Source organism: Lampris incognitus, chromosome 3 (genome assembly GCF_029633865.1).
Source record: "Lampris incognitus isolate fLamInc1 chromosome 3, fLamInc1.hap2, whole genome shotgun sequence".
Taxonomy (NCBI): Eukaryota; Metazoa; Chordata; class Actinopteri; order Lampriformes; family Lampridae; genus Lampris; species Lampris incognitus.
The window spans coordinates 34,501,454-34,523,569 of NC_079213.1; the positions used below are offsets into that span (position 1 = coordinate 34,501,454).

The window sequence follows — 22,116 nt, forward strand, 5'->3', positions numbered from 1 at the left end:
GATTCTCTCTCAGATTGTACGTTTTTAATCATTACTGCACAACAAGATTCCCGTTTGGGTGACAAGGTAATTGAGTGATTGACTTCCGTTTCCGGTGTGGGAAGATGGCGACGCGAATTCACGTTTGCAGCGGCCTCAGTTGGTACCGTCCATGCAGTGTCTTTGTCCACGTGTGCGTCTAAGTTTTGTCTTCGTTTGAAGGCTGGGAGAACTTGGTCTGCTGCGTCATGTGGGCCCAGGGACCACGGCCCTGCTTGGAGCTGCGACCGAGGAGGAAACACCGAGGGCGGTCTGACAGGATGCGGAAGCGGGCAGGCTAAGCTAACTGCTAGCCCATGCAGACCAGCAGTTCCGACAGGTTTTGGATGTGTGTTTGTCTTGGCTTTGCACTGCTGTGGGCTGGGGGAAAGCATGTTTCGTTTCATCTCACATGAAATTAAATAATAAATAAAGTGTGCCTGATTCCTGAGTTAGTAGCTGGTTGGTTGGTTGATTAACTGACTGTTTGTCTGGTTGGTTGGTCGGTTGACAGTGGCATCCCTGCCTTTAATAGTACTGTAACCTATAAAAGGGCCCCCTTTAGTCGAGCGGTTAGCGACGTCGCCTCGTGGTGCAGTAAAATAGTGGTTTGAATCCCGCAGCGGGCGGAGATATGTGCGGTTACACTGGTGGCAGCGATGGGATCCGGAAGTGTCCAGAAGCGTGCAGAGCCTCATAAGTCCCTTCCGAGCGTGGGAAGTGAGAGGGTGACTACTCTAAACTACTTAAGGCTCATTGGCCGGGGGGTCGGCCCCTTTGGTCGAGCGGTTAGCGACGTCGTATCGTGGTGCAGCACAATCCTGGTTCGAATCCCGCAGCGGGCGGAGGGAGATGCGCTGGGTTGCAGCAGCACAGTCTGAGCTAGGCGACGTGATGGACGTCTGTGTGGATGGTGTTTGCTGTGTTGTGTCTTTACGTGACGTCAGGGTCATGCAGTCCTTCCTGTTTTAGAAGACTGACAGTCTATCTGTCGTTTCTCAGGAGAGATTGATCATGTCTTCCCTATTAGATAATAACAGTAGCGCTCACTGCAAGTACATTTTCATTTACGAAGTCTCCACAAAGGAAAACACTTTAGTGGAAACGCTTGTAAAGTTGGATATATAATCCTCCGTCTGCATGTCACATGATCAACACCTAGAGAATAAGTCAGACGGATGCTGTGAGTGTAGGATGATGTCTAGTAGGGGAACTGCTGAGAGATGGTGGCCTACAGTGAAAGCATGAAACCGTGTGGGACCATTGCTGGTTTTCGTTCTTTACAGTTTAGAGAAAACAGACCGTCGTGTACGTGACAGACCAGGGCCGTGCTGGGATCTCAGTATTCACTGCATTGGAAAGTCGTTTGAGGCGATTGGAAAGACCGGGTGAAAGGGGCTCAGCTGATCAAGGTCGGGTATTTAATTGGACCGTTTCTCCAACTCCAGTCTGTCTCATATTACTGGTGCTTTTAGAAACCCACCACATTCCCTCCCTGGGACAACCACGGACAGGAGTACTTCTATTCATGTCGGTGAGTCAAGACCTGAACAGTTTCTCCTCCTCCATCTTCTTTATCTTTCTCCCTCCCTCCCTCCCTCCCTCCCTCCCTCCCTCCATCTGTCTGTCTGTCTGTCTGTCTGTCTGCCTGTCTGCTTGTCTGGGTCTGCCTGTCTCTCTGTCTGCCTGTCTGTCTCTGTCTGCCTGCCTGTCTCTGTCTGTCCGACTGTCTGTCTTTCTGTCTGTCTGTCTCTCTCTCTCTATCTGTCTGTCCATCTGTCTCTGTCTTTCTCTTTTTCTGTCTGTCTGTCTGTCTGTCTGTCTGTCTGTCTGTCTGTCTGTCTGTCTGTCTGTCTGTCTGTCTGTCTGTCTGTCTGTCTGTCTGTGTCTCTGTGTCTCTCTCTGTCTCTTTTTCTGTCTGTGTATTTCTCTGTCTGTCTGTTTGTTTGTGTGTCGGTGTCCGTCTGGGCATTTTCTGTCTGTCTGTCTGTCTGTCTGTCTGTCTGTCTGTCTGTCTGTCTGTCTGTTTGTGTGTCGTGTCCGTCGGGGCATTTTCTGTCTGTCTGTCTGTCTGTCTGTCTGTCTGTCTGTCTGTCTAACAGTTTGTCTGTCTGGTTGTTTGTGTGTCTGTGTCTGTCGAGGCCTTTTCTGTCTGTCTGTCATTCTGTCTGTCTGTCTGTCTTTCTGTGTGTGTCTGTCTGTGTCTTTTTCTTTCTGTGTGTCTGTGTGTCTGTGTCTGTCTGTGTCTTTTTCTGTCTGTCTGTCTGTCTGTCTGTCTGTCTGTCTGTCTGTCTGTCTGTCTGTCTGTATGTGTGTCTGTGTGTGTGTCTGTGTGTCTGTGCCTGTCTGTCTCTGTGTCTGTCTCTGTCTCTTTGTCTGTCTGTCTGTCTTTTTCTGTCCATCTGTGTGTGTGTGTGTGTGTGTGTGTGTGTGTGTGTGTGTGTGTGTGTGTGTGTCTGTCTGTCTGTCTGTCTGTCTGTCTGTCTCTCTTTTTCTGTCTGTCTGTCTGAATATCTGTCTGTGTGTCTCTCTGTCTCTTTTTCCATCTGTCTGTCTCTTTTTCTGTCTGTCTGTCTGTCTGTCTGTCTGTCTGTCTGTGTGTCTGTGTGTCTGTGTGTTTTTCTGTCTTTCTGTCTGTCTGCCTGTGTGTCTATCTGTCTCTTTTTCTATGTCTGTCTCTTTTTCTGTTGCTCTGTGTCTGTCTGTCTTTTTCTGTCTCTCTGTCTGTCTGTCTGTGTCTCTCTTTTTCTGTCTGTCTGTTTGTCTGTGTCTGTATGTCTGTCTGTCCGTCTGTCTATGTCGTTTTCTGTCTCTCTGTCCGTCTGTGTGTCTGTCTGTCTGTCTGTCTCTTTTTTGTCTGTCTGTGCGTCTGTGTCTGTCTCTGTCTTTTTCTGGCTCTGTCTGTGTGTCTGTCTGTCTCTTTTTCTATCTGTCTGTCTCTTTTTCCGTCGGTCTGTGTCTGTATGTCTTTTGCTGTCTCTCTGTCTGTCTGTCTGTTTGTGTCTTTTTCTGTCTGTCTGTCTGTTTGTCTGTGTCTGTCTGTGTCTTTTTCAGTCTGTCTGTCTGTCTGTTTGTCTGTGTCTGTCTGTGTCTTTTTCTGTCTGTCTGTCTGTTTGTCTGTGTCTGTCTGTGTCTTTTTCTGTCTCTCTGTCTGTCCATCTGTATTTGTGTCTGTGCCTGTCTGTGTCTTTTTCTGTCTTTCTGTGTGTCTGTGTGTCTGTGTGTCTCTGTCTTTTTCTGTCTGTCCGTCTGTATTTGTGTCTGTGCCTGTCTGTGTCTTTTTCTGTCTTTCTGTGTGCCTGTGTGTCTCTGTCTTTTTCTGTCTGTCTGTCTGTGTGTCTGTGCGTCTGTCTCTTTTTCTGTTTTTTTTTCTGTGTGTGTGTGTGTGTGTGTGTTAACCCGTTTAGCAGGCTAATCACCCTGGCACCAGCAGCAGCAGCAGCAGCAGCAGCAGCAGCAGCAGCAGCAGTAGGAGGCGGTCAGGCCGGTAAATAATAAATGTGTGTTGTTCCTGTCTGCTGCTGCTGCTGCAGGCTGAACCGGGTTGCGCGCTAATCTGGCGAGCCAAAGTCCTGGGTCAATGTTGGTAATGAGAGTAACCCGAGAGTAACATACCCCACCAGGCTACACACACACACACACACCGGGCTACACACACACACACACACACACACACACGGGCTTGCCGGTCCTCAGTGACAGCTCTGCTGACCTTTGTGACATGAGGTGAAGGCAGCGAGCGACTCTCTCTTTCCCGTCTCTTAGCAGCCTTTTCCACCCTGTCAGCGCCTGACCCGCTCACCGTCACCCGCTGCATGGCATCACCCACACATCACTAAGGCTCAGAGCAAGAACCGCGTCTTCTGCCAGACCCCCGCACGTTGTGTCCCACAAAACTATGTTCTACTATGTTGTGTCCCACCAAACTATGTTCAACTATATGTTGTGTCCAATCAAACTATGTTCTACTATGTTGTGTCCCACCAAACTATGTCCTACTATATGATGTGTCCAACCAAACTATGTTCTACTATATGTTGTGTCCCACCAAACTATGTTCTACTATGTTGTGTTCCACCAAACTATGTTCTACTTTGTTGTGTCTAACCAAACTATGTTCTACTATGTTGTGTCCCACCAAACTATGTTCTACTATGTTGTGTTCCACCAAACTATGTTCTACTATATTGTGTCCAACCAAACTATGTTCTACTATGTTGTGTCCCACCAAACGCGGAATGAATTGTCGCCTTACGCGCGCGTTTGATCATTTGTTTTTATTCGTGTTACTCGCGCGAGTTTGGCAGCAGGATCGAGTACGCGAACATCACCTTGTCCCCACTTTTCTGACCCAACAGGACGCCGGGACGTCAGTGACGTTAGGCGACTCTCGACGCTGATAGGCTTTCGCGACACAGCGTCACGCGTAATTCTCGCTCAGTTTGAATAGTTTCAACTCGCGCGAATACGCGAATTACACGTCTTTGTATTGACTTGCTACGTCATCTCGTCGCGCGAAAAAATGTCTTGGCGTTTGGTGTGAACGTAACATATTGTAGCGAATTCGGGGGGGGGGGGGCAGTCTGGGAGACCGAACTATGTTCTACTATATGTTGTGTCCAACCAAACTATGTTCTACTATATGTTGTGTTCCACCAAACTATGTTCTACTATGTTGTGTCCAACCAAACTATGTTCTACTATATGTTGTGTCCCACCAAACTATGTTCTACTGTATGTTGTGTCACACCAAACTATGTTCTACTATATGTTGTGTCCAACCAAACTATGTTCTACTATATGTTGTGTTCCACCAAACTACGTTCTACTATGTTGTGTCCAACCAAACTATGTTCTACTATATGTTGTGTCCCACCAAACTATGTTCTACTATATGTTGTGTTCCACCAAACTATGTTCTACTGTGTTGTGTCCAACCAAACTATGTTCTACTATATGTTGTGTCCCACCAAACTATGTTCTGCTATATGTTGTGTTCCACCAAACTATATTCTACTATATGTTGTGTTCCACCAAACTATGTTCTACTATATGTTGTGTCCAACCAAACTATGTTCTACTATATGATGTGTCCAACCAAACTATATTCTACTATGTTGTGTCCCACCAAACTATGTTCTACTATATATTGTGTCCAACCAAACTATGTTCTACTGTTTTGTGTCCCCCCCAAACTATGTTCTACTATATGTTGTGTCCCACCAAACTATGTTCTACTATGTTGTGTTCCACCAAACTATGTTCTACTTTGTTGTGTCTAACCAAACTATGTTCTACTATGTTGTGTCCCACCAAACTATGTTCTACTATGTTGTGTTCCACCAAACTATGTTCTACTTTGTTGTCTAACCAAACTATGTTCTACTATGTTGTGTCCCACCAAACTATGTTCTACTATGTTGTGTTCCACCAAACTATGTTCTACTATGTTGTGTCCAACCAAACTATGTTCTACTATGTTGTGTCCCACCAAACGCGGAACGAATTGTCGCCTTACGCGCGCGTTTGATCATTTGTTTTTATTCGTGTTACTCGCGCGAGTTTGGCAGCAGGATCGAGTACGCGAACATCACCTTGTCCCCACTTTTCTGACCCAACAGGACGCCGGGACGTCAGTGACGTTAGGCGACTCTCGACGCTGATAGGCTTTCGCGACACAGCGTCACGCGTAATTCTCGCTCAGTTTGAATAGTTTCAACTCGCGCGAATACGCAAATTACACGTCTTTGTATTGACTTGCTACGTCATCTCGTCGCGCGAAAAAATGTCTTGGCGTTTGGTGTGAACGCAACATATTGTAGCGAATTCGGGGGGGGGGCAGTCTGGGAGACCGAACTATGTTCTACTATATGTTGTGTCCAACCAAACTATGTTCTACTATATGTTGTGTTCCACCAAACTATGTTCTACTATGTTGTGTCCAACCAAACTATGTTCTACTATATGTTGTGTCCCACCAAACTATGTTCTACTATATGTTGTGTCACACCAAACTATGTTCTACTATATGTTGTGTCCAACCAAACTATGTTCTACTATATGTTGTGTTCCACCAAACTACGTTCTACTATGTTGTGTCCAACCAAACTATGTTCTACTATATGTTGTGTCCCACCAAACTATGTTCTACTATATGTTGTGTTCCACCAAACTATGTTCTACTATGTTGTGTCCCACCAAACTATGTTCTACTATATGTTGTGTCCCACCAAACTATGTTCTACTATATGTTGTGTTCCACCAAACTATATTCTACTATATGTTGTGTTCCACCAAACTATGTTCTACTATATGTTGTGTCCAACCAAACTATGTTCTACTATATGATGTGTCCAACCAAACTATATTCTACTATGTTGTGTCCCACCAAACTATGTTTTACTATATATTGTGTCCAACCAAACTATGTTCTACTGTTTTGTGTCCCCCCCAAACTATGTTCTACTATATGTTGTGTTCCACCAAACTATGTCCTACTATATGATGTGTCCAACAAAACTATGTTCTACTATATTTTGTGTCCCACCAAACTATGTTCTACTACGTTGTGTTCCACCAAACTATGTTCTACTTTGTTGTGTCTAACCAAACTATGTTCTACTATGTTGTGTCCCACCAAACTATGTTCTACTATGTTGTGTTCCACCAAACTATGTTCTACTATGTTGTGTCCAACCAAACTATGTTCTACTATGTTGTGTCCAACCAAACTATGTTCTACTATGTTGTGTCCCACCAAACGCGGAACGCATTGTCGCCTTACGCGCGCGTTTGATCATTTGTTTTTATTCGTGTTACTCGCGCGAGTTTGGCAGCAGGATCGAGTACGCGAACATCACCTTGTCCCCACTTTTCTGACCCAACAGGACGCCGGGACGTCAGTGACGTTAGGCGACTCTCGACGCTGATAGGCTTTCGCGACACAGCGTCCCGCGTAATTCTCGCTCAGTTTGAATAGTTTCAACTCGCGCGAATACGCGAATTACACGTCTTTGTATTGACTTGCTACGTCATCTCGTCGCGCGAAAAAATGTCTTGGCGTTTGGTGTGAACGCAACATATTGTAGCGAATTCGGGGGGGGGGTAGTCTGGGAGACCGTCGCCACAGCCGGGACGCGAACCCGTGTCTCCCGCTCCGCAAGCGACAACGTTAATCAGTTGACTAAAGGGTCCGACTAGTTAGTCACGGACCAACGTGTCTACTTATCCATGCACATTACAATATGAATCAATGGCAGCTGGTCCTGAATGGTACCTCCGGTTGCTTCTGCACGTATGACCGAATCCCCGCCAGGAACTGAGGAGTAATGTACTTGTTTGGCAAAAAGTGTGAGCGTCTTTCTGTATTCCCCATTTTCTCCCCCCTGCTGTTTTATTCGCCTCTTCCTCCCTCTCCTCTTCCCAGTCCTCCTCTTTCCTCGGTCACTTTAACACACAGGACTGCTGCAGCAGCATTTGCCTTTGATGGCGAATAAGCCAGTCAGAGAAGGACTTGATTTAATTGGCCCCGCTTGCTTTAACAAAACCCTTCAAATGAGTCAATTAGAAGGGCCAGTCGGGGTGTGTGTAAGGGGGAGGGGGGTGTGGGTGTTGGGGGGAAAAAGAGTTGTCCTTAAACGTGAATTTGATTCGTTGAGAATATTTCGCCGTGCAGAGAAACTGGCAGCATGCAGCGATACAAACCAGACAACCTCGCAGAGAAAGCCATGCACACATAATTAGGCTACACACAGACAGAAAGTTGGAGCCACTCACACGCACGCACAAAGTACTTCCGTTTGTCACCTGACGGGACTAAGTAAAAGCACAACAGGGATCTAGCCAAGTGCGGACCTAAATGGATCCGGGACGACATAGTAAGGAACCGAAACTAAAGCTTAAATCACCACATACCCAACTGGCTTACTGGAGCCTGCCTATCAGAGGACAGCTTCTTGCTAATGGAAGCAGCGTTACTGTCCTGAAACTGCATCCAACGTCCTTCCCGTGCACCTCTTAACGAGACTGTCCTCCACCAAAAAAAGACACAACAGGTCGTTTGTACAAGCAGCTTATTACGACCTACAGTGACGTTTTAAGCTACTTCCTCCTGGTCCTCCGTAATTATAATACGCTATTTTCCCTGTAACAATAACTATCTCCTTCCATAAGCTCTCGTGAGAAGGAATATTAATAAAAGCGAAGTGTAATGTCACATAGCGGTTGTAACGTGCACGCTAGCTGACTTTTTAACTTGTGGCTAACGTTAAGTTAGCTGTTATGACGTCATTCATAGGTAAACATACTGCCAGTAGCATCTTAGCTACTACACTAGACGACGAAACAACACAAAAACGCATTGACTACATATTCTGTTGTTCTCACCTTGTTTAAAAAAAACCCAATGCACAGAGGCGAAAATTATCTGTGGTATATCTCCTGCCGCCGGTAGGGGCGCTAATTTAGGAAACGGTCCTGTGGGTCATATAGAGGACAAACGACCCATGTGGTCGTATGGGTCTTAACCCTGTCATGTGTTTGACTCTTTATCAGCGGTCTTTGATGTTGCAACATTGTTCACAGTGTTTTCATCGAAGCTGCGGTTCAACGTGAGCAGGTGCCCGTTTGTTTACACTCGGCAACAAAGAGTCATTTAGGTTCAGGTCACATCTGTCATGCCCGGGGCGGTGACGGAATAATGCAGCTGTTGATATGGTTACGCCCCCCCAACCCCCCCCCCCCCGCTCTCCCTCTCCCTCAAATCCAAATGTCTATATTGGCATGACGTAACGATGTACATATTGACAAAGCAAGGGTTTAAATATTGATAAAAAGCGAAACATTAATTGGAAAACATTATTGAAAACAAACAGCACAGCAAAGACAGAAGACAGAATAACACACTGTCATTGAATATGGCAGCAACGACGTGTGTCAGGTGACTGTCACTCACTGTCCCTCACTTTATGGCAGGCAGCAACATAGACTGCTGCTAACTTACACTCACTGTGACTCACTTTATGGCGGGCAGCAACATAGACTGCTATACACTCACTGTCCCTCACTTTATGGCAGGCAGCAACATAGAATGCTGCTAACTTACGTTCACTGTGCCTCACTTTATGGCAGGCAGCAACATAGAACGCTGCTAACGTACGTTCACTGTGCCTCACTTTATGGCAGGCAGCAACATAGACTGCTGCTAACTTACACTCACTGTGCCTCACTTTATGGCAGGCAGCAACAAATAGACTGCTGCTAACCTGCAGCTCTTTGGGTCTTCCCCTAGCAGGACCGGTAGTTTTCTTCATCTGGTAGGTGAGGAAACCCTTTTCGTATCAGCTGAATAGTTTAAAATGTGCTTCTCTAACATGTTTCTATTGTCCGCGTGTGGTGAGGAAGTGTAGCTCTGTTTCAGGCTCACTGAGGCTGCAGTGACATCACAGCCTTCGCTCTGCATGGAGCAGGTCTTCCTCTGTCTCCCCTTTTCAGTCTCTCTCTCTCTCTCTCTCTCTCTCTCTCTCTCTCTCTCTCTCTCTCTCTCTCTCTCTCTCTCTCTCCTCTCTCTCTCTCTCTCTCGGTCTCGGTCTCCCGCTCACACACACACACTCGCAAAGCATAATGCACCCTGTATGCACACACTTCACTTTACGCACACGAGCACAACGACACGCGTCGGCCAATAAACGTGCCCATGAATAAAGCAGCAAAGTCTTTAATAGTCCTACGCTCTCTTTATAGTTTATACGGTCTTTATAGTATATGCTGTCGTTACCGTCCGGCGGAGATGTCCAGACTGACCAAGCTAAAACCCAAGCCCTTATCTGAACTCCCCACACCCTCCAACTGGTGGTCTGCCCCTGCAGTATAGCCAGGCAGTAACAAGAGAGAGGAAAAACAACAACTTTGGATCGTTTGTGCGTCATCAGACCTACCAAATACATATCCAATACATATCCAAAACATATCCATAGCTTCATATCCACCTCATTATTCCACTTTATAGTGTTGGAAACAATGCGTGAGGTGTTCAGACAGATCGATTATAGCCATTGGCTTCCCTTTACTTCTATGTTGTAGCGAAGCGCGCTGCGTCCTGGTTCAGTACGGCGGACAGCGTCCTCGCCATCCAGAAACCACGCGCGTATAACCCAGAGCTGTCCTTCAGCACAACGCAAACCAGACAGGAGCACGGCAGCCCTGCTTAGATACCCGTCTCACTGAATGTGCCCAGCAGCAATCGCATCGATAACTGGACGGATCAACATGAACGTCACTGGAACAATAAGCAGACGCAAGAAGTAAAACAACCCTGACGTCACGTCACAGTGTTGAAGTACGACTTGGTGCGTGCGCGCGCGCGCGCGCGTAAGCCTATGCGTGTCGGTTGGGAGGGGGGATGCGCAATTCGACAAAGAATGAGGAGAGAGGAGGGACGGGTGTTAATTAAAGGGAGATTAATGGGGTGATTTCTCTCCTCGCTGATCTGTGTGATCAGTTGGCTTTATTTCTGTCTGTTAGACGCAGATACTATATCTGTGGCTACTGGCGGAACAAAGGCAACGATTCCTGCTGCCAAAAAAAAGCTCCTGCTCTGATAGGTCTTCCAATAAGCCTCCCATCGCGGGGTGTTCGGTTCAAACGGAGGTTGCAAATAGGCCGCTACGAGACCTGCTTCACACACTGCGCCGTGGGAGCACCACGGCAGACCGCGTTCTCCGCAGAAAACCTCATTACGCATACAGACACACATGCGTGCGCATATGCACGCATCCACCACCCTCATCCAACAGGTTGGCACCTACCCAAGTGTTGTCATGGTGACGATGGTGTACCAGAAGGCCGCTGGGATGCTGGTGAACTTGCTGGCCGAGGAGCCCCTTCTCGGCGTAAAACATGACCGTGGCGAAGATGATGATGGCCATGGTGAGGAGAAAAGAGGAAGCCCAGCTCCGAGGCGCAACTCTTCAGCGTGTAGCCCAGGATGCGCAGGCCGGCGGAGTGCCGCGAGAATTTGAAAATCCGAAAGACGCGGAAGACCCGGAGGGTGACGAAGGCCCCGCTCACGTCCTCGTTGTCCGTCATGACCAGGCCGATGTAATAGGGCATGATGGCCACCACGTCGATGATTGCTCATCACGCTCTTGACAAACTTGTAGCGGCTGGGAGCCGCAATGAGCCGGAGCAGGTACTCCACTGTGAGATCATGACGCAGGCCGTGTCCAGGCAGAAGAAGGCCAGGGCGTAGCGCTCACCGCAAGAAACCTCCTTCACCCGGTTCGGCGCGGTCCCGCACGGCACCGTCTCCACCACGTTTGCCATGACCGACACAGCGATGAAGAACCCGGTGACGTAGTAAAAGACGAGGGCCATGGTGCTGGTGTGCGGGTTCTCGAAAGCCCGCCACATGGACTCCCGGAAGGTCATGTCTGATGGGACCATCTCGTAGTTTGGTCGCTCTCCTCGTCGTCCTGTATTCTCTCCTGGTTCTCCCGCCGCCGGTCTTTGTACTCTTCATAGCAGCAGTCCCCTATGATCTCCGGGATGATCCCGAAGAAGGCCAGCTCTTCCTCGTAGGCAGAGATGCACTCGTGGCGCGGGTAGTGGAGCTTGCCGGTGCGGTAGAAATTGAGGATGTGTCTGAAGATGTCCGTGTCGCGGTCGAAAAAGTACTCGTTGCCCTCCTCGTGGTAGAAGAAGTCGCGCTCCGTGCTGCCGGAGCAGAGTGTCCGGGTAGCGCTCCAGAGTGTCCCGCCACGTCTGAAACTTTGTGCCGCTGACGTTGAGCACGATCAGGCCGTTCCTTGGCCCTCCGCTTGTCCTGCGGGGGCACCGGCATGGGCGCACTCGCCACCGGCATCCACCCTATCGCCGCTGCGCGGGCGAACGGGAGCCACGCCGCCACTCCTGCCGCCATAGCTGCGCCCGCTGGGGTGGAAGCTGGAGATACCGCTTCAGAGCACTTGGCGCTCGGTTAGGTGATCACGGAGCGACGGGGCGGTGAGACGGCATCTGGGGAGACAAGGAACAACAGCTCAGCACCGGCGGTGCACATCAGGGCAAGGGTTACACATTCGACAGACGAGCTTTGCTTCCTACTGCCTCTATGCGTCAGTAAGTCTACGGAGAGAACAGTGTGGACCCTAAAAGTCCTACAGGTGCATGCTGACATGCAGGGGCGAAGTAGTCTTGCCACCTAATTAATTCACAATATTCAGAAGTCTTAATTAAAACGCGTATAACTGCATGGAAATATCGCTCGATTGCGCCACATTTAAACAATAACGCACACCATGACCGAACTTCCACGCTTCTCTCACACTCACCTCTACGTTAAAAAGTCCTTATACTTAAAATGCCTCAATCGTCTTTCACGAGAAGACGGTTTATCGTCCGGTTCAGTTGATCCGGCTGTGGTTTGGGTTTCCCCGATCCGGTCTCGATAGGAACGAACAGCGCATCCACGATACGTCTCTCATGTGCCCGGGAGGCGACAGCAACAAGTTCAGCATCGAGGCAAGTCCGCGCTTTCCCGAGCTGGAAACAGAGACGGGCTCTCTCCGGACTCCCCCTCCCCCCCTCCCCCCGTCTCGCCACCCTTCAAGTCCGCAGATCGCCGCAAAAAAAGGGGGGTGAAAAAGTGAAAAGGAGATCGTTCCGCCCTGTCCGATGAGCAAACCACAGCGACGACGCGTGTTCTGTGTATTCGTCTGGTCCTGGAGAGACACGGGGGGAGAGAGAGAGAGAGAGAGAGAGAGAGAGAGAGAGAGAGAGAGAGAGAGAGAGAGAGAGAGAGAGAGAGAGAGAGAGAGAGAGAGAGAGAGAGAGAGAGAGAGAGAGAGAGAGAGAGAGAGAGAGAGAGAGACCAGACCAGACCAGACCAGACCAGACCAGACCAGACCAGACCACACAAGCTATCCGTGCGCCCTCCGGTATTACACCCCTGAGATCCGAAATGAATTCCGCACAAGGCGGGACGGTCACGTCACGCAAAACCAAAAGCCCTCCGGAGGACGGGGACGAAAGAGAAGACCAGCATGCTGGACTGACGGGACGGTTTATACCATGGCGCTACATGGGCTCCTGGAAGTTGTCTCTCTCTCCTTTCTCCCTTCCTTCCTTCCTTCCTTCCTTCCTTCCTTCCTTCCTTCCTTCCTTCCTTCCTTCCTTCCTTCCTTCCTTCCTTCCTTCCTTCCTTCCTTCCTTCCTTCCTTCCTTCCTTCCTTCCTTCCTTCCTTCCTTCCTTCCTTCCTTCCTTCCTTCCTTCCTCTGCTGTCTGCAGTCAGACAGGTGTGTATTGGGGAGAGGAGCAGCGCAGCCACGGCGGGGACGCGCGTCTCTCTCTCTCTCTCTCTCTCTCTCTCTCTCTCTCTCTCTCTCTCTCTCTCTCTCCTCTCTCTCTCTCTCTCTCTCTCTCTCTCTCTCTCTCTCTCTCTCTCTCTCTCTCTCTCTCTCTCTCTCTCTCTCTCTCTCGTTACGACACGTGTCGGGGGGCGTGTCAGTGCTCCGGCGCTTGCCACGGATCAAGCGCAGCTCGTCCTCATGTCCTCTCGTGTGTATGCGGGTGTGAGTCGGAACGTGAGAGTCGGGGTATCGGGTCGGAGCTGCGGAGCTGCGGAGCAGCGTGCTGAAGTCTGAGCGCCGGGGTGAGACGCTCAGACGGAGCATCTGCCCAGTACACAGCCCAATATAACACGTCAGCCTGCGCACTGGACAGTATCGTGCATGTGATACTGTTCTGGTTATCTATAAAAGCCTTTTTTTTGTGTCGAGCATCCGGGAAGGCAGCGGAACAGCCACGTCTCCCCGGTGTAAGCGCACCAGTAGGTGGAGGTAGCTTTCGGCCAGTGCGCGTGGCCACATCATTATCTATTCAGCCTGTTATCCCCCCCCTTTAACAGACCACCCTGTCTACGTTGTCAGCCGACATTGTCTGGCATGGCGGTAAACACCATCCTCTGGCTGGTCCCCTCTCCTCTGTCAACACCTGCCATTGTCCAGGCGCATGGGGCTCCTGCAGGGTGAGGATGCCACGTCCGTCATCACAGCCTCCTCTCACACCCATATGAATATTCACCCCCGTCTCACCAACCTGCGTGCAAATAACACGATATTACACTTTGCGTGCAATGTATGCACCAAAATCCAATTGTGCGTGTAGATGATACGCCAGTCCTTTCCATGCACTTCTGTGCAGAGCTGCTGCGTCCAAACACCACGCATCACCTTGAACGGTCATGACGTCACAAGAGAGGCTCAGTTCGCCCAGTTCACCAGAAACGCGGGCGTCCACAACCAGGGTTAGGGTTAAGGTCAGGGTCAGGGTTAGTGTTAAGGTCAGGGTCAGGGTTAGGGTTAGTGTTAAGGTCAGGGTCAGGGTGACGGTCAGGGTCAGGGTTAGGGTTAAGGTCAGATTTAAGGTCAGGGTCAGGGTCAGGGTTAGGTTCAGGGTCAGAGTTAGGGTTAAGGTAAGGGTCAGTGTTAAGGTCAGGGTCAGGGTCAGGGTTCGGGTTAATAAAATTACTAAAATACTACCATTAATACCACGATTTAATTACCAAAAAACCCAAAACATTGTTTCCCCTGTCCTCGCATCAGGTGAACTGGGCGAACTGAGCCTGTCTTGTGACGTCATGACGTTCAAGGTGGTGCGTGGTATTTGCACGCAGCAGCTCTCCACAGAAGTTAAGGGAACGGATCGGCGTATCACCTGCACGCAAAGCTGGATTTCAGCGTATGTGTTGCACGCAACGTGTAATATCGTGTTATTTGCATGCAGATTGGTGAGGCCGGGTTTCCCCTGGCCGGTCGGGTTTCCCCTGGCCGGTCCGCTCGCGTCTGTCAACACATGCCGTTGTGTAGGTGCACGCTGCTTCTGCAGGGTCAGGACGCCGCGTCCGTCATCACAGCCTCCTCTGAAACCCATATGAATATTCTTTCACTCTTACAGCAAGCCAGACGTTGTTGAGGTGATTGTTGTAAAGGGTCCTTGCAGATGTGACGTGTGTCTAACCAGGCAGTTAAATACAGAGTCGTTACGTGTTGGCCGGCTTACAAGTCAGTCAGTGTGGCGGGCGAGGATGGAGGAGCTCATTATATCAGTGGCGAACTCGCAGCTGAGGAGACTGTGCCGTAACGCGCAGGTTTTACCTGTGATGGCTGCAGTTTGGCAAATGGACTTGGCCGGTACTTTTGCCAGGACGCTTTTTGATGGCTCATTCAGTCGCCGGTTCACACTCAGCGCCCCCTCATGGCCTGCTGATGTTGGTTAGTCAACATGATTATCTCATGCATTTTGAACGGATCAGTCCATCACGTGCGTCGAGTGGATTTTACGCTGTTTTGCTAATGGGTCTGGGCCCGTCCAGTACCAGAAACACGCGTAAGGGCCACGGTAAAGCATCTCAAAGTAAAGCTTCAGTACAGAACATGAGGGGAAGAGGGTGTGTGTCTGTGAAACTGTGTGCATAACAGTGGGAGACACACTATTCTCAGTCACTTTGTGAGTGAATGTAAGTTGGTGCACAGCGGAGGGCAGAAGTCACACAAGTGGGCATATTGTGCCACTTCTTCTGTTACTATTTCTCATAACATTTATATTTTCATTAATCAAGTTGGCACTACTGTGTGTTGGTAAGGCCAGCACGTGCTTCTCCATAGCAGGGTCAGTTTAAGAGGTCTTATTGCAGAACTTGAGCCCCTACCCCCATGCCCTTTGGTTCTGCTGGAAGCGGCTGTCCCAAACGGCTGCTTTGCCCCCTCCTCCCTGCTGTAGGTACACACAGGCACGCGGGGAGATGTTTTAAGGTGTGGGGGGGGGGGCTGCCCACTAAAACGAAAAGTAATGTAACGACCACGGATGAGTAGACTCGCTAGCTCTTCGCTAACGCGTCGGACCCTTAGGTCGACTGGTTAACAGGGCGACCCGGGTTCGCTTCCCGGCGGCGGTTCCCGGCTGCCCCCCTGAATTCGCTACACTGGTGTCAGAAGTGGGACGGTGTGACCGTGAGGCAATCGGAAGCGCGTGAGCCTAGAGGCGTGAGGGAGGTCGTATGCTGAAGCGCGGGTGCATCCTGTGTGTTGTGTTCTTGTGGTGCTTCCTGTGTGTTGTGATGCGTGTGTTGCGTTCTTGTAATGCGTCCTATGTATTTTGTGTTCTTGTGGTGCATCCTGTGTTGCGTTCTTGTGATGCATCCCGTGTGTTGCGTTCTTGTGGTGCATCCTGTGTGTTGTGTTCTTGTGGCGCATCCTGTGTGTTGTGTTCTTGTGATACTTCCTGTGTGTTACGTTCTTGTGGTGCATCCTGTGTGTTGTGTTCTTGTGGTGCGTCCTGTGTGTTGCGTTCTTGTGGTGCATCCTGTGTGTTGTGTTCTTGTGGTGCTTCCTGTGTGTTGTGTTCTTGTGATGCGTGTGTTGCGTTCTTGTGATGCGTCCTGTGTATTTTGTGTTCTTGTGGTGCATCCTGTGTGTTGCGTTCTTGTGGTGCATCCTGTGTGTTGTGTTCTTGTGGCGCATCCTGTGTGTTGTGTTCTTGTGGTACTTCCTGTGTGTTACGTTCTTGTGGTGCATCCTGTGTGTTGTGTTCTTGTGGTGCGTCCTGTGTGTTGCGTTCTTGTGGTGCTTCCTGTGCGTTGTGTTCTTGTGGTGCTTCCTGTGCGTTGTGTTCTTGTGATGCGTCCTGTGTGTTGTGTTCTTGTGATGCGTCCTGTGTGTTGTGTTCTTGTGGTGCATCCTGTGTGTTGTGTTCTTGTGATGCATCCTGTGTGTTGCGTTCTTGTGGTGCGTCCTGTGTGTTGCGTTCTTGTGATGCATCCTGTGTGTTGCGTTCTTGTGGTGCTTCCTGTGTGTTGCGTTCTTGTGGTGCATCCTGTGTGTTGTGTTCTTGTGGCGCATCCTGTGTGTTGTGTTCTTGTGGTACTTCCTGTGTGTTACGTTCTTGTGGCGCATCCTGTGTGTTGTGTTCTTGTGGTGCGTCCTGTGTGTTGCGTTCTTGTGGTGCATCCTGTGTTTTGTGTTCTTGTGATGCATCCTGTGTGTTGCGTTCTTGTGGTGCATCCTGTGTGTTGTGTTCTTGTGGTGCTTCCTGTGTGTTGTGTTCTTGTGGTGCTTCGTGTGTGTTGTGTTCTTGTGATGCATCCTGTGTGTTGTGTTCTTGTGGTGCTTCCTGTGTGTTGTGTTCTTGTGATGCGTGTGTTGCGTTCTTGTGATGCGTCCTGTGTATTTTGTGTTCTTGTGGTGCATCCTGTGTGTTGCGTCTTTGTGGTGCATCCTGTGTTGCGTTCTTGTGATGCATCCTGTGTGTTGCGTTCTTGTGGTGCATCCTGTGTGTTTTGTTCTTGTGGCGCATCCTGTGTGTTGTGTTCTTGTGGTGCGTCCTGTGTGTTGTGTTCTTGTGGTGCATCCTGTGTGTTGTGTTCTTGTGGTGCGTCCTGTGTGTTGTGTTCTTGTGGTGCATCCTGTGTGTTGTGTTCTTGTGGTGCGTCCTGTGTGTTGTGTTCTTGTGGTGCGTCCTGTGTGTTGTGTTCTTGTGGTGCATCCTGTGTGTTGTGTTCTTGTGGTGCGTCCTGTGTGTTGCGTTCTTGTGGTGCATCCTGTGTGTTGTGTTCTTGTGGTGCTTCCTGTGTGTTGTGTTCTTGTGGTGCTTCCTGTGTGTTGTGTTCTTGTGATGCGTGTGTTGCGTTCTTGTGATGCGTCCTGTGTATTTTGTGTTCTTGTGGTGCATCCTGTGTGTTGCGTTCTTGTGGTGCATCCTGTGTGTTGCGTTCTTGTGGTGCATCCTGTGTGTTGTGTTCTTGTGGCGCATCCTGTGTGTTGTGTTCTTGTGATACTTCCTGTGTGTTACGTTCTTGTGGTGCATCCTGTGTGTTGTGTTCTTGTGGTGCGTCCTGTGTGTTGCGTTCTTGTGGTGCATCCTGTGTGTTGTGTTCTTGTGGTGCTTCCTGTGTGTTGTGTTCTTGTGATGCGTGTGTTGCGTTCTTGTGATGCGTCCTGTGTATTTTGTGTTCTTGTGGTGCATCCTGTGTGTTGCGTTCTTGTGGTGCATCCTGTGTGTTGTGTTCTTGTGATGCGTCCTGTGTGTTGCGTTCTTGTGGTGCGTTCTGTGTGTTGCGTTCTTGTGGTGCATCCTGTGTGTTGTGTTCTTGTGATGCATCCTGTGTGTTGCGTTCTTGTGGTGCGTCCTCTGTGTTGCGTTCTTGTGATGCATCTTGTGTGTTGCGTTCTTGTGGTGCGTCCTGTGTGTTGCGTTCTTGTGGTGCATCCTGTGTGTTGTGTTCTTGTGATGCATCCTGTGTGTTGCGTTCTTGTGGTGCGTCCTCTGTGTTGCGTTCTTGTGATGCATCTTGTGTGTTGCGTTCTTGTGGTGCGTCCTGTGTGTTGCGTTCTTCTGGTTTTTCCTGTGTGTTGTGTTCTTGTGATGCATCCTGTGTGTTGCGTTCTTGTGATGCGTCCTGTGTGCTTTGTTCTTGTGATGCGCCCTGTGTGTTGTGTTTTTGTGGTGCTTCCTGTGTGTTGTGTTCTTGTGGTGCATCCTGTGTGTTGCGTTCTTGTGGTGCATCCTGTGTGTTGCGTTCTTGTGATGCGTCCTGTGTGTTGCGTTCTTGTGGTGCGTTCTGTGTGTTGCGTTCTTGTGGTGCATCCTGTGTGTTGTGTTCTTGTGATGCATCCTGTGTGTTGCGTTCTTGTGGTGCGTCCTCTGTGTTGCGTTCTTGTGATGCATCTTGTGTGTTGCGTTCTTGTGGTGCGTCCTGTGTGTTGCGTTCTTCTGGTTTTTCCTGTGTGTTGTGTTCTTGTGATGCATCCTGTGTGTTGCGTTCTTGTGATGCGTCCTGTGTGCTTTGTTCTTGTGATGCGCCCTGTGTGTTGTGTTTTTGTGGTGCTTCCTGTGTGTTGTGTTCTTGTGGTGCATCCTGTGTGTTGCGTTCTTGTGGTGCATCCTGTGTGTTGCGTTCTTGTGGTGCATCCTGTGTATTGCGTTCTTGTGGTGCATCCTGTGTGTTGCGTTCATGTGGTGTATCCTGTGTGTTGCGTTCTTGTGGTGCATCCTGTGTATTGCGTTCTTGTGGTGCATCCTGTGTGTTGCGTTCTTGTGGTGCATCCTGTGTGTTGCGTTTTTGTGGTGTATCCTGTGTGTTGCGTTCTTGTGGTGCATCCTGTGTGTTGCGTTTTTGTGGTGTATCCTGTGTGTTGCGTTCTTGTGGTGCATCCTGTGTGTTGTGTTCTTGTGGTGCTTCGTGTGTGTTGTGTTCTTGTGATGCATCCTGTGTGTTGTGTTCTTGTGGTGCTTCCTGTGTGTTGTGTTCTTGTGATGCGTGTGTTGCGTTCTTGTGATGCGTCCTGTGTATTTTGTGTTCTTGTGGTGCATCCTGTGTGTTGCGTCTTTGTGGTGCATCCTGTGTTGCGTTCTTGTGATGCATCCTGTGTGTTGCGTTCTTGTGGTGCATCCTGTGTGTTGCGTTCTTCTGGTTTTTCCTGTGTGTTGTGTTCTTGTGATGCATCCTGTGTGTTTTGTTCTTGTGATGTGTCCTGTGTATTTTGTATTCTTGTGGTGCATCCTGTGTGTTGTGTTCTTGTGGTGCATCCTGTGTGTTGCGTTCCTGTGGTGCATCCTGTGTGTTGTGTACTTGTGGTGCATCCTGTGTGTTGCGTTCCTGTGGTGCATCCTGTGTGTTGCGTTCTTGTGATGCATCCTGTGTGTTGCGTTCTTGTGGTGCATCCTGTGTGTTGCGTTCTTGTGGTGCATCCTGTGTGTTGCGTTCTCGTGGTGCATCCTGTGTGTTGCGTTCTCGTGGTGCATCCTGTGTGTTGCGTTCTTGTGGTGCATCCTGTATGTTGCGTTCTTGTGGTGCATCCTGTGTGTTTTGTTCTTGTGATGTGTCCTGTGTATTTTGTATTCTTGTGGTGCATCCTGTGTGTTGTGTTCTTGTGGTGCATCCTGTGTGTTGCGTTCTTGTGGTGCATCCTGTTTGTTGCGTTCTTGTGATGCATCCTGTGTGTTGCGTTTTTGTGGTGCATCCTGTGTGTTGTGTTCTTGTGGTGCATCCTGTGTGTTGCGTTCTTGTGGTGCATCCTGTGTGTTGCGTTCTCGTGGTGCATCCTGTATGTTGCGTTCTTGTGGTGCATCCTGTGTGTTGCGTTCTTGTGGTGCATCCTGTGTGTTGCGTTCTTGTGATTCTTCCTGTGTGTTGCGTTCTTGTAATGCATGCTGTGTGTTGTGAATTGCTGTACAGGTGTTTTGTAGTGCAGATAACCAAGATGAATTCGTATCAGTACATCTGCAAGTGAAGTGATTGTGGTGCTGATGCGGACACATTCACAGCAACACCCTGGAATCAGGTGGAAGATGATGGAGGGTCGTACACAAGCGCACACGTTTCTGGGACTCGAGTAGCGCAACCGCAATCATCTCACGGGAAGCGAGCACTTTCTCTGGAGCAGTCGGCTGTTGCGCTTAACACAAACGCATTTGATGGTACTGGATGATAATGGCGAGGGGGAGGGGTAGGGGGGGTCCGATTCACTTACACCGACGAGGTTTGCTCAGTCAGGCGGTCCATTCAAGGCGACGCGCTCTCACAAGTTCTGCGGCGCAGCAGAGAACCTGCACTTCCTACCGTGCAGTAGACCCACTCCAGCCATGTGTCGTTGCTGGTTCCTCTTTTCCCAGGCGCTCTATAGAGGCTGTCATTACCATGGTTACTGTCCTGCAGCTATTTCCAACCTCAGCATGTTCTGCCCCTGTGTTTGTCAAGCTGTCTTTAATCTGTGTGTGTGTGTGTGTGTGTGTGTGTGTGTGTGTGTGTGTGTGTGTGTGTGTGTGTGTGTGTGTGTGTGTGTGTGTGTGTGTGACTCTGATGCGATTTTGTCTTTTATCGGCTGAAGTTGATGCTAGCGCTCATGGATGGCAGTTGTCTATGTCAATCACACTCACAAACACACACACACACACAACACAATGCCATACATATATACATTTCATCACAAGATCGATTTTTAATTATGCTTCAATTCCCAGTCAGAGCCCGACCCAGCCTTTACAATGCATCCTTCTGCCATCATATCTATCTATCTATCTATCTATCTATCTATCTATCTGTCTATCTGTCTATCTGTCTATCTGTCTGTCTGTCTGTCTGTCTGTCTATCTATCTATCTATCTATCTATCTATCTATCTATCTATCTATCTATCTATCTATCTATCTATCTATCTATCTATCTATCTATCTATCTATCTATCTATCTATCTATCTATCTATCTATCTATCTATCTATCTATCTATCTGTCTGTCTATCTGTCTGTCTGTCTGTCTGTCTGTCTATCTATCTATCTATCTATCTAGTAGATTCCTCACGAGACAGCACATGGCTGTCTCATGACACAAGCGATCATCAGCTGTCAGTCAACTGACAGCTGATGATTACGCAGTGGCACTATTTAACCCAGCTCTGGGGTAAATAGTGCCGCTGCCTAGTGGATACTCCGGGGGAGGAATAGGCCGCGGGGGTAGCCCCCTGCACAACATCAACGTCCACAGTGCTGTTGTGTGTTGTTTTTCTTGCCCTTCTGTATGTGTCCGAGTGGGAGGTAGGTGGTGGGAGAGTGCTGCTGGCGTCGCGTGGGGCTGCCGCTTTTCCCTCTCGTAACGCCCCCTAGCCCATCCTATCCACCCCCTAGCCTCCCCATCCACCCCTGTATGTCTGTGTTGTGTTTATATGTGGTCTTGTTTCACCCCGTGTATTGTGAAGCCACCCTGAGTGTTAGAAAAGCGCTATAAGATTGATGTATTATATATATATATATATATATATATATATATATATATATATATATATATATATATATATATTAGCGAATGTAGGGGGCAGCCGGGACCAGGACGCGAACCCGGGTCTCCCGCATCACGGGCGACTATGTTAACCAGTCGACTACAGGGTCCGACCCGTTTGCCAAGGGCCAGGGAGTCTACACACCTGTGGCCGTTACACTGTGTGTGTGTGTGTGTGTGTGTGTGTGTGTGTGTGTGTGTGTGTGTGTGTGTGTGTGTGTGTGTGTGTGTGTGTGTGTGTGTGTGTGTGTGTCGTCATACGCCTCCATGCGT

General features: G+C 49.2%; 1 protein-coding gene across 1 annotated transcript in view; it reads right to left on the bottom strand.

Annotated features, from left to right (window-relative positions):
- The window catches only part of kcnd2 (potassium voltage-gated channel, Shal-related subfamily, member 2), a 194,201-nt gene extending 182,266 nt beyond the window's left edge, over window positions 1-11,935 (bottom strand). Inside the window, 8 exon segments of the mRNA XM_056277683.1 lie at window positions 10,824-10,897; window positions 10,899-10,956; window positions 10,958-11,148; window positions 11,150-11,220; window positions 11,223-11,465; window positions 11,468-11,735; window positions 11,737-11,827; window positions 11,829-11,935. Coding sequence (XP_056133658.1) covers window positions 10,824-10,897; window positions 10,899-10,956; window positions 10,958-11,148; window positions 11,150-11,220; window positions 11,223-11,465; window positions 11,468-11,735; window positions 11,737-11,827; window positions 11,829-11,935 — 1,103 coding nt within the window.
- Window positions 11,936-22,116: the final 10,181 nt, after the last annotated feature.